The following is a 12,618-nucleotide window of genomic DNA, read 5'->3' on the forward strand; positions in this document are numbered from 1 at the left end:
GGCAAACTCACATTTGCCTCCTCTTATAGCAGGGGCTGATCGGTTTGTGAAGCAAAACTTCTTATAGGTGTTACACACAAAGGGATTTGAAGTCTAAATTTGTGAGCTGTAAAGGACAGAGGGAACATGTCCCCTTGGCTGCAGGAGCTGGGAAGGCAGCAGCATTAGCTGACATGAGCTCCATAGGAAAAGCTCATTAAAGAATCCTTTGGGAAACCAATTCAGGGTAAAAATTACTGTTTGATGAGCAGGAAGGGGGAGGAAAGAGAAGGGGTATGTGAATGAAATCCTCTATAGTTTTGTTGATTCAGGTTTTATATGGGACTCGGGGATTTTTAAATAGCAGCTGGGGAGGTGTTGCAATGGGCTTGCTTTGATATGAGCCATGCAGAGACCTGCTCTTTTGTATTTATTCTGGAGCTCTCCTGAAAGACAATTCAAAAGCCATCAGCAGCTGCTGTGACAGCAGCGACCTGTTGCTATGGAATTAAATGCGATGAGAAATACAAAGGTTTCTTGGTTAGCAGCAACAGAGTAAAAGGGGAGCAGGAGATGGAAATGGATGTAACAGAATAAAGCTACAGCCAGAGCAGGGCTAGGGTTTAAATGGGAGGTACAGGGGTAGAAATGTAAACCTGATTTGTTTTCCTTTTTTAAAAGGGCTTTTTCACCATCTCAGCAGGTCAGGCACAGCTTTGTCTGGGAGTGAGCACTTGGGAAAGAGTTTTGTCTCCTGGTGTTACAGGTTGTGTGTTCCCAGGCTCCTGGGAAACATGCCCATAGGCTATAGGCAGCCCTCTCTGTGGGGTGTCAGGAGCACATACATCTTCCTCACCAGGTGTCAGGAGCCTGGTACAGAGATCACCTGGAGGGGCAGCGGGGGTTTTCCCACATCTCCCTTGTTTTGCTGGGCCCAGTGCCGCAGGAGAGCTTGGGCAGGACACAGCTCCTTTCTGCCAACCTTGTGGCCCTGCCTGGAGCCTGCCTATGGGCTCTCTCCACCTCGGTTCCCCAGCTCTGTAAAAGGGTGCTCCTCACTCTCCATAAAACACTTGAGAGGAGAGGGCAGGGACATGCTCACAGATGGAGCTGGGCAGGCAACTGGCAGGATCAGACCTCTCCCAGGCCTGAGGACCTTCATCCCCAGGGACTGACCATGCTGAACATCCCCAGTCACAAAAGGCTGATACTCCTATGTCTCATTTAAATGAAACTCATAGTGCCTTATTGGTTTTTAAATATGCATTTTCCCAGCCTGACCCCAGCTGCCCTTGAAATAATACTGCTGTGCAGTGAAGCCCTCCAGGGAATTATCTTCTGAGCCCGCTCTCCCTTTGTCATGAGAGTCAATTAAAAGCAGAGTAGCTGGTGATTTAATAGCTTCGGTGTCTGAGGAAGCCCCACATCCATCCAGAGGCCAGCTCTGGCATTTAAACACATAATTGGAGTGGAGGAGTGTTTTTTTCCAACCATCCAGCATGCCTTCAAATTCATCCATGTCTATACAGAGCACTGAAGCCTCGTGTCCTTGGCTTGTCATCTTCTGCACATTAATAATTCCCCAGCATTACACATTCTACTTGTCCCATTGTTTTCCTATTTTCCTATTTTGCCATGCACCTTTTCCCTTGGGGTAAACTCAATAATTTTAGTCTCTGAAGAGGGTCCAGGCTCACAAAATGCCACATGTAGAAATGCTTCTCAGTAAGCAGCATTTGAGTTAAGCTTCCAAGAGCAGGAGAAACCATTGCCCCCAGCTCCCCACAACCAAGTGGAAATTTAAACTGGGATCATTCCCTCTTGCTCTAGTACAGAGCAGGAGGTCTGAGCCCTCCAGGCACAGGCAGCAGTGGTGGGGGCCCCAAGGTGGGAGCCAGCAGCAGGGACTCACAGTGGGACTGAATAGCTGAGGCTGAGCTCATTTATTCTTCCTTCCTCACAATCTCCCTTTTCTTCCATTTCACCACCTCCTTATTTAACATCCTCAGCTGTTGTGCAGCACCATCACCCTGTTTGCAGCAGCGTGACCTACTTTGCAACAACGTCCCAACTTCCTCACTGAAATTGCGAGCTGAGAGCCCACCCAAGCCATTCGGTGTTTCTCAGCTGAATAACAGATCCAATTAGGTGGAAAAGCCTGGCTTTCATGCTGTCAGTGCCTGGACGTCTCACTTCCTGCTCCCCAGCACGCGCTGCACCACTGATGTCTATGTCTCACAGGCATTGCAGACAAGGATCCCTCTGTGTTTGTGTGCCTTCCGGCAGAAGAAGATGGGGGAAGGCCTTAAGAGGACTGATCCCAGCTACCCAATGTGTCCTTTCATTCTTCATGACAATCTCTGTGGACCACGGAGCTCAGGAATCAAGTAATTTGTGGATTTTCAGGTTGAAGCCTTCCCTTCCCAGCTGAGACTGGAGGAATGGTCCTGGACCAGGCCAGCAGTATGATTTAATATGACTGACAGAAAGACCTATCTCTCAGTATCACAACCCCAGTCCTGTGAGTCTGTCCAGAGCAAAAATTGTAATTCTGTCCCCGCATTCTCCTTTTCCACTCCAGCAGGGATTCTTCTCCCTACAGCCCCAGCAGGCAGCCATTCCCCAGGACACTGGCTCTGCTCTGTCGTGGGGGATAGCTGGTTATTAAAAGGGATGTGTAAAACCAAAACAAGGTCAAAAAGTTTTAAGGCCCATTGAAAAAGCCCTTTTGGCTTCTAACTGCGTGGGATGGATGGCCATCCTCTGCCCTGAGGCCAGCCCAGCAGCACTGGGATTCGCTTGTCTTTCCAGCAGGTGCAGGGAGGTGGGTAAACAGCCATCACTCTGTTTCTGGGTCACTGTCTGGAGGAATTACACATGCACACACAAACAGGAGCTGCTTCCCTGCACCCAGCTGAGCACCCGCCACCCCTCTGCCCACGCTGCCGCCCCACCGGTCTCACGCTGCTCCTGGGCTCTCCATAGGGCCCTGCTAATGACTCACTGCTCCTGCTTGGTTCTAATTAGGCTCCTGTCTAATTAGGCTCACTGGAAAGATGTGGCTGGTGAGAAACAGCACTTTTCTGAAAGGAAAGGGGAAAGAAAGAGCATCTGGAGACGCTGAGTGCCAGAGGGAGAGACGCCAGGCTGAGGCGCGAGGTCAGGGGGGATTGGGAATTGCCAGCTCAGCTGCAGCTGTGCAAGGGATGTACCATAAGGAAAAGAGAGCAAAGGGACCTCCAAGGACCCTCCTGGGCTCAGCCCTGCTATGTTTGGAAGCAGGAAACAAACCTTGGCTCCATCCCATTGGGGTGCCAGGATGTCCTTCAGCCAAGAGCGAGGGCTATTTATAGTGCTGTGATCAAGTTACTGACACGGAGAGGAGCCCCAGGATGCAGGGAGAGCAGGACAGGGCTGGGCAGGGGAACCCAGTCCTGAACCTGCACCATCCTCCCCTAGGCTCCTTGGAACAGAGGCAGGAGAGCAGGCCTAGGAGCAAAGCCTTATTTTGGGGGTGTTTCAAGAGGTGCGAAGACAGTTTTAGGAGGGACAAAAGGGACATCCACTGTGTCTGTCCAGCCCTGTCAGGGCTGGGGGTTTTTACTTGTGTGAAGTCTCATATCAGTTGCTAGTGTCAAATGTTATTTTCTACTTAACATGGTCCAACCCCCTGAAAATCAACTCATTTGCTATGTTTAACATTCCAGTAACTAATTAACAAATTCCAGGTGCCTTCAATGGCAAAGGTAAGTAATTTCTTTGCCATTCACCTTGTATCTGATCACAAGGCATCTCACTCACTCACTACAATAATTAGGGTTTTGCCTTTCCTTGTCTTAATAAGACGTCCATGAATGAGAGGCCTGTCTGCAAGCCCCAGCCCAGCTTGCACCTGTGTCCCCCCAGACCTCCAGTTTCTCCCCCTGAAGCCAGTGCCAAGACTGAACCCAGCAAGGGCAGAGAAGGGAAAATGCAGATAACACAAATGTTAAAGGTATCAATAAACTGTATTTCCAAAAAGCCTCTCCCATGCCTGTCAATGCTCCTTTTAGAGGCCCAGCCCAGTCTAAGGGTTCTGTATGACCCCTTTTAGGTGATTGTGCCAGTGAAAAGCCAAACCACATTCCAGCAAACCCACAGAGATCTTATGCTCTGACTTTGGATGCTAAGTAAAGGCCAAGGCTGCTCAGAAACACATCATTGTTGTTTGGGGATCACTGAAAATAACTGACCCATGAGGTCTGGGGAGAATACCCATTTAATTATCTTAGTTGTGTTGTAATGGCTCAGAGCATGGACAGCAGATGAAATTGGGGAAAGCTGGTTTAGGAAAGTCAAATAGCCACATGGAGTTGGCCCTGAGCAACAGAGCCCTTTGCTTCCTCCTCTGCCAAAGGCAATTTTTGTTACCTGCCCAGGCTTCCTCTGGCCAATGGAAATACAGGGGTTTGGTGTACACTGGTCAGGACCAGAGAAGCTCATGGTGCCTGGTTTGCTCTGCACCCCAGCCTTTCCTTGGCAGGAGCTTGATTCAGCAAGGATTTTTTTCATGCTCTCCCTTCCTCCCAATGCCTGTTGTATTGCAGCAGCATCTTACACTCCCTGCAGCTGCAGCAGCCCCTGCTGTTGTTCTACTCCGTGATAAAAGGCTGGGGGTGCCCCAAGAGGTGGTTTTGTCGGGCATCCAGGTGGCAGAGCCAAGAGGGGCCACAGGAAAACGTGCTCTTCAAAGGACATACCCAGGAGCCCATGGTTTGGCAAAAGCTTTTATTAGTTTCAGTAAATAGGTGAGCTGGGACACATGGGAATGCAAATAAAACCAGGACTACTGAGCAGCCGTGGAGATAAATGAGCTCTTTCATCTCCCGTCTCACACCCAGGAGCTGCCTGTCTCAGAGCAAGTGCTGCGTGACAGGGCGTAGGTTTGGGTACATTGACAGGTTTTCAGAACAGCACGTGTAACACAGATGAGAGGAGCGGGGAAATAACACCCAGTGCGGGCTATGGGCATGGGAAGTGAGTTGGCCTCATGCCTGCTAGGGAACAAACCAACACCCCCAAGCAGTGTTCATGCTGATGACCTGAAGGCTTTGATCAATACATACAATCACAGAATGGTTTGGGTTGGAAGGGACCGTAAAGACCATCCAGTCACAACCTCCCTGCCATGAACAGGGATACCTTCCACAAGATGAGATTGCTTGGAGCCCCATCCAACGTGGCCTTGAACACTGCCAGGGATGGGGCATCCACAGATGCTCTGGGAAACCTGTTCCAGTGCCTCACCAACCTCACTGTAAGAAATTCTTTCCTAATACCACCACCCCAGGGGAGAGGAACTACATGGACACTGGCTACAGTGTTTCTGCTGGGTGTCCTCTTGCAGGGGACATAGAAGCACATAAAGCACACACTGCATCCTGGATCCTGTCCTGTGATGAGACGTGGCATCTCTAGTTCTCAGTCAAATGAGCTAAAACCCTTGTGCCCAGGATTTCTGGAGACACAGAGCTATGTTAGGGGGTTACAGAAACTGTGTCTTAAGCCAGAGCATGCAGCTCCCAGACTCTCATTTATCTGCATTCACAAGGCTGAAGTGGCAGAGAGAACAGCTGTGACACTTCCTGTTCTTCTAAAAGGAGGAAAAGCCCTGTCTGTGGAGGAGGGGGGAAACGCAGGGAGCTGAATACCATCACGGCCATCTGTCCTTCAGCAAAATGCAAATTCTGTACAAGGAGGAAAATAAAGAGTCCAGTGGGTGCAGACTGGAATGGAGATGATAAAAGCAATGCAAACATTTGATTACAGGTTAGGGCTGTTCATTCAGCCTTGGTGCAACAAAGTCAACAGCAGAAATACCAAAGGTGTGGGAATAAATCAGGCAGAAAACTCAAGACTCGAAATCAAATTTATTCAGAGGAAGAATGACTTCACAAGATGTTGATGCTGATAGCTAAAAAGGAAGATAAATAAAAGCTTGTTACAAAACCTAATGGTTTCTGGTAACTTACAGAAAAAATGAAGAATTTTACAGTCAACAACTTGCTCACTTTTTACATAATTACAAATTAACATACAACAATTAGGTTTTACCCTCTTCTTTAAAAATCTTATTTCTCAACTTTTTTTTTAAATGGGTTCAACATGAAAATGCAAAGCTTTATTTTTTTTAATAAGAAACAAACCAAAAGCAGAGGTATATCAGGTTATTATAATACACCTCAATGTTCTGGGAATTACTCCAAGTGCATTCCATATTAGTACAAAATAAACACCAGGCTAAACTTTAACCATAGGCGAACTGAACTGGACACATTTTTTTTTCTTTTGATTCAGTGTTTAATATCAATAAAGAAAATAGTAAAAATACTTTAGAGCATGGAAAGGATGGATATCTACAGACAGCTTAAATACATATGAAGCTCACAGCTGTATGCAAAGCAGTGAATGTCATCCTGTTCCCCCTCCCCCCAAGCAATGGAAGCTGAATATATTTGGGCAAAGCATCAGTGTCAGTGCAATGCATGTGGAAGGAAAGGGCATGGAGCCCTGGAACTGCAGGTGGGAAGGGAGCGAGCGTTACACTTCCCATCACTGAAGAGCACGAGGTGTAGAGATATAGCCAGTTCAGCTCGCCTATTTTTAAAAATTAGCTGCATCACCAGATGAAGAGTCATGGATTGCTGCCCCTTCTGGACAAATGAAGTAAGAGTTATGAGCAACAGGGGAGGTTTTTATTTCAGAGGGTGCCCTAAATTATGATAAATCCCAAACCTGGCCAGCAGGCAGAATAATTTCCAGAGTTCTGGTTAGCAAGGAATGTTTTGTGGGATTTTAGCAGATACTCTCCTGTGCCCCCCTGTCCAGTCCTCCCTTGCTCCATGTCACAGATATCCTAGACAGCTTCCTTTGGATTTGGCACCTGAAGAACCACTTCTGACTTGGTGGCATTTGGAAGGACTGGAATTGGGTGTTTCAGCAATAGCTGTGAGATATTCTAGTGACTCAAGGAAGGTGCAAAGATGATTGGATTCTATGGATGCTCTTGCCTTCAAAAGGCAGTACAAATCTGCACAAGTTCATGGCATTACTGTGCTTCCCAGCAGTGGTCACACCTCAGGAGGGAAGAGTCCACTCTCAGCAGTTCTGAGAGCTCCTGCCCTAGGGATGGCACCTGAGAGGTCTCCTAGCAGCCTGGACAGTAAATAACTTGGTGCATGGAAAGGGTCTCACTTCACTTATTTGGATGTATCCCCCCCCCAATCTCCTTTGCTCTGAGTTTCACCAAGAAAAAGGAGATGGAGGACAAACCACTGGTAGGACTACTTCCCTATCTGCTGTGAGGAAGCTGATGGTAAAGCTGGCATGGGCTCTCCCAGGGGATACACCTGAGCCAAGAGAAGCTAGTTCTCTTGTCCTGCCACTCAACTTATCTGCAACAGGACTGTAGTCAGATTCATACCCACTTTGGTCTAAAAAATGATATAAGAAGCTTGGCCCTTCCTCCTCTCTTGGGGTAAACCCAAACCAAATCAGGAATATGTCTACTTGCAGCTCAGATTTTGCTGGGGATGCAGAGATGGGAGCAATGACAAAACTGATTGTCTCCAAGGAACCAAAATAAAAATGGATAAGACCAATTAAATTTAAAGTGCTTTATGGCATCAAACTGACATCAAGATACATGTTGAGATGATCACTTCATTTAAAAGAAGCTAAGGCCAACCTCATAGAACTCCATCGAGGGTCACACCCTTTGCTACAGCTACTCTCTGTCACTGGGGTATTCTGACACCCCCAGCTTACACTGACCACTTCTGTACTTCATCTGAGCCCACACTCCCATTTTCTCTGGACACTGAAACCCCTCCTGTTGGACAGTGGCAAAGACCAAGCCAGAAACACCTAAGAAAAGCAAATCTGATTTCTGCCCTCCATGAAACACCAGCACCAACAGGGTCCTTTTCTTCCTCCAACCACGTGGGCTTTGCCCAGACATTTTTGAACCTGTTCTGTGTCCCAGGAACCCAATGCAAAACAGGGTGGTTGTAAGTGTTCCAAATAGGATTAAGGGACTGGTTCTGGGAACCAGACACAGCATCAGGCTGGGCTGAACAAATAACAAGCTTTCAACAACTTCAGGATGGATGCCAGGCATGGAACTGGAGCAAATGCAATTTTAAGGCTGGGAAGAGGAAAGGCTTTGGTACTGTAAAGCTGGGACCATACTCCAGCAGACAACCCTAGGCAACCTGCAGGGATCAGAGTGGGAATCTGAGTCTAGAAACCTATGCCAAAAAAAAAAACCTGAGAGGGGAAAAATAAAAGGCTAAAGAGATAAAAACAAACCCTTACCTTCCTAAAGGTGAAAGAAGAAGGAAGCAGTGTGGGAGGAAAGGCTTCATTCCAAAAAAGTGAATCATACAGTAACAGACATCCTCCTCCAGGGACAAAGGTCTGTCCACCAGAATTTAAGACACAAACAGCTTTGATATACATGATTTCTGGTCAGTGTATTTCTGACTCACACCTGTGGCTTCTGTCAAGGAACCACAGGGACCTCTGGAGATCACTTAGCAAATACTATTTTCATGTAGGGCACTGAATGCTCTCTTTGATTTGCACAGGTCAGGATTGAGGCTCAGCCCTGCTGCCCTGGGTCTGCCTTTCTCAGAGCCATGGGACATTCCTGTGTCATGAATTCAAGATGTGTTGTGACTGGGGAAAAGACAGTGGGATAAAACGAAAAATTCGTAATGGCAAAGGCTGTTTCAGACTGAGAGGAACTCTCAGACATACTGGGGCCCAGATCTCTGTTCACACAACAGTAAATGAGCAACACACTGCTTTGGTTTCCAAAAATTTCAGCTTGGCACATTCGTATTTGTAGATGTATAAATAATAGGGCAGAATTTATTTTCTGAAATTGGTGGTTTTCTTATGAAAAAGATAACACCACACCACCAGCACATACCTCCTTCAGCTCCCCTTGGGTTCAGGAGAGGAGCATCTTCCATTTCTCCAGAGAAGTGACCAGACCCTCACATCACTGCAAGGCACTCCATGCTTTCCTTTGCCTCCACAAAATTGAGAAAATCTAACCAAACTATTTAAACAAGGAAACTAACTGATACTGATAGGAGGAGCCTTGTCTGAAGTCACTGTGTCTTTTTCTAGACTTTTTTTGGCCTGAAGATGCTCTGCCTTAAAGAAAGCTCTCAGTTGGAACTGTGTAACTCTGGGCATGGCATGAACTGCAAAGCAGCACTGCCCAAACCCTGGTTTTGTAGGAACCAGGGAGAAGAATATTTGGTTTACCAATCTTTTGGTAACAAAACAAAACCAAAAAAACAAAACAAAAAAAGGGGGGGAGGAAAGAGAAAAAACCCAAACCATCCCCCAAACAAAACCAAAAAGAAATAAAAAAATTAAACTAAGTAAACTCCTTTTAAAAAAGAACTCTTTCAAATAAACAGAAAGATAAATATTTTGCAAGCCCTGCTTGCAATTAAGAAAAAGCACCAAATAATATTAAAAAAATCAAAATACAAATAAATTTTAAACCTTTTTCCTTTCTTCCTCTTTTTTTTGTTTTTTTTTTTGAGTCTTAATAGTGTAGAGAGCTTCAAAAACAAGCAGGCACTTGAGGTTTCCTGCACTGACCAAGACAGTCCAGCCTAAGCATCCACCTCACCATCAATGCTGCTGATACTCATCAGCACTAACTCTGAAAACTGCTGTGGATTACTTCTTGTGATAAGCCAGAGAACAAACTGAAATCAAACAGTAAAAGAAGATAAATGGTTTGTTATTTAAAAAAAAAACAACTTAGGAAAGGAAATACACTTGACAGCTTCAAACTCTGAGCAAACCCTTGAGCTATTTTGAAGATGGTGGCATTTTGTAACCATTTACAAATCCACTTGGGTTAGTTCTCCTGAGAGGCTTTGGAAGAACAGTAATTTTGGAGAAAAGGTTGGCTCACTGCATGTCTCTTCCCCTGCTGAACAGATCCCTGTGTTCAACAGCTGTACAAACACCTCACAGCTGGCACAGGCAGAGCTGCCCTTGGACCCTCCCCTCCTGCTGATGGCAACAAAGGGATGCACAGACACTTTCACCCTAGAGTGCACAGTGACCTGCCACAGTGGACCTTAGGGCCTGTCCCACAGTGGTTTTGTCCATGAGAACATTTTTCTCCCCCAAAATGGTTACCAAGCACATGGTATTGTACAGGCATAGGAGCCATCTCTCTGGACTTGGCTCTGCTCACAGCACACAGGCCCCTGACCCATGATGTCTCACTGAAGTGCCCTGAGACTGCTGTTGTCTCATTCTCCCTTAGAAAGAAGCAAGGGAAGCTGACAAAATCCAGGGAAACAGAAGTCCAGTGGTAACACAAAAAGTGGGTTAAAAAACCCACAAGTAACAGAATAAAGGTTCCTAAAAAGATTTTTCAGCCATTCCCCCAAGAAGTTATTAGGCTTGTATGGGGATATCAAGTAGAACTGGAGAATTATATTCCAGCAAAAATGATAATCTTTGCTTTGGGAAGGAGTGAGCTGGAGCTCAAAGTGATCATGAGAAAAAATGTTGCTTAGAGGTGTTCCCACTTGAACACTGTCTGCTCTGGCTTCCTGGGATTGCCTTACCAGCCTACCAACTTTCTCTTTTCTGCACCATTTTAAATATACACAAACATGTTCTGCTTGGCTCTGGAAACAGTTTGACATTTGAATCCTCTGCCCCATGGAAATCTTTCAGAAGGAAAGATTTTTTTTTCCTCTGAGTTGTTTTTTAATGCTGTTACTGCTTCCTGGTGTAAGGTACCTTTCTGAAACCAAACAGTCCATATAGAATGAGTACAAAACGAGTGTTCAGATAACTGGTGTTAAAACTGGAGCAGTAAGGGCAAGATATTTAATATCTACACGCTCCCTGAAAGTCATCAGGTATCATCTATCCCCATGGGCCGACCTTGGCTGTAAGCATATCCCAGTGGATACATAGATACATATATGTATATATACAGTATATCTATATATGCCAGTGTGTACGCACCATTTGCAGAGTCCTAATCTTTTGTTAAATGCTTGGATTTGGTTATATTCCCCAGAAAAGGGGAATTTGAAGGCACAGACCCTTTAAGGCTATGTTCTCTCATCCTTTAGCAGTAAGAAGAGACCGAAAACACCTATCCCAATCCATTCAACCCAAGGTTTGCACAGAGAGATGGCACTATTTTCTGTGCAGACAGCCTCCTGGGTGAGAATTCACACAAAACCACAGGAAAGAGGCCCTTATCCACCACTTAACAGACTTCATAACATGTTTTAGTTAAAACCTCCAGTCGCTTGTCCAACGCAGGCACCAGCCACGTGCTGGTAACAGGCAGGGAGATGTCCACGGTGCCAATGCCATAAGTGACCAGTCTGTGCTCAGCAGAAGATCTCCTCACCCTCTGGAGGTGCTTCTGACGAGTGAGAATCTGCAGCACAAAAACCAACAGGTGGCAATCACTATGGGAACACAGGGATACAGCAGGCAAAGCAGGATTCCATGTACACAGAAATCCTGTTGTTTGACAATTCCACTGGACCCCTTAAAAGATGTTCAGTTCCCTGAGCTACCATGAAATCACAGCTTGTAATAGAGGAGCTTCCCTGTGCAAAGGTTGGAAAACATCAGTGAGTTAACATGGATAAATCTGGTCAACTGAGGGCATGTGATTAAACTTCATGCGGGTCAGAGGTTTGAGGTGCAGATCTGAGTCCTAAGGGAATGCAAAACAACCAGAGGAAAAAATGCATGGGTTTTTTGTTTTTTTTTTTTTCAGATCAAGCAGTAAGATAGACAAGCTTGAGGGGAGGGAGAGGCCACCAGAAGGGTTCTGGGTATCACTTTCAAACTACCACAGAGCTAAAGCAGAGATCAATGCCTCAGGATCTGTAACAGCCAGGAGCACCCCAGCAACAGCTTCTGAAAGCACAGACACCAAAGCAGGACATTTTCCTCCTCGAAACAGAGCATGCTGAAAAATAAGCAGAGAATCCAGCCCATGGGAGCTGCTCAGGATGGGATGGGGAAGGGGAGAAGCAATGAGCAGTGTGTCCCTCTGACAACCCCAGGGACTGGAACAGGCAGAAAAGCCCACAGAAGATCACTTCAAGCTAGGAACTTCACTAATCACAGATGATCTCCATTCCCACGTTACCATCCCCATTTAATGCTAAACTTTGTAGCTTCCACAAGTTCGCTGGCTGAAGGAAAGCAGCCAGCTCACCAACCCTGAAAACACATCTGTGATCTTCCATGACACTCACCAGACTGCTGGGAGCGATGTCCCCTGCCCTTTTTCTTCTTTTCCTTCTTCTCCTTTTTGGCTAAACTGAAGAGGCGAGTAGGCATCTGGGTCTGTTCCTCAGCTGCCTTGTTAGTCTGGTTTGTTGTGCTAAGCAAATGGAAAGTGCTTTTCTCTTTGTGTGTCCTTGAAAGACTGTTCCTTTTGGGGGAGACAGACAGTTCTGCATCAAAGTGCCCTTGTTTAGGAAAGGAAGGGCTCTTCTGCTTGGAGGATTCATCGATGCTGGACTGGGAGGACACTCTTGCAAGTTTCTCATGTAGATTTGAAACCTATAA

At 46.2% G+C, this 12,618-nt stretch overlaps 1 protein-coding gene across 5 annotated transcripts in view; it reads right to left on the minus strand.

The window, feature by feature from the left end:
• Nucleotides 1-5,869: 5,869 nt before the first annotated feature.
• The window catches only part of AKAP13 (A-kinase anchoring protein 13), a 92,762-nt gene continuing 86,013 nt past the window's right edge, over nucleotides 5,870-12,618 (minus strand). For all 5 annotated transcript variants that reach the window (XM_071568497.1, XM_071568496.1, XM_071568499.1 and 2 more), the window contains 2 exons: nucleotides 12,303-12,612; nucleotides 5,870-11,467 (listed from right to left, as the gene is read on the minus strand). In XM_071568497.1, the coding sequence (XP_071424598.1) occupies nucleotides 11,418-11,467; nucleotides 12,303-12,612 (360 nt within the window). In that variant the 3' untranslated portion in view covers nucleotides 5,870-11,417. The remainder of the gene's footprint in view (nucleotides 11,468-12,302; nucleotides 12,613-12,618) is intronic.

Source organism: Pithys albifrons, chromosome 13 (genome assembly GCF_047495875.1).
Source record: "Pithys albifrons albifrons isolate INPA30051 chromosome 13, PitAlb_v1, whole genome shotgun sequence".
Lineage (NCBI taxonomy): Eukaryota > Metazoa > Chordata > Aves > Passeriformes > Thamnophilidae > Pithys > Pithys albifrons.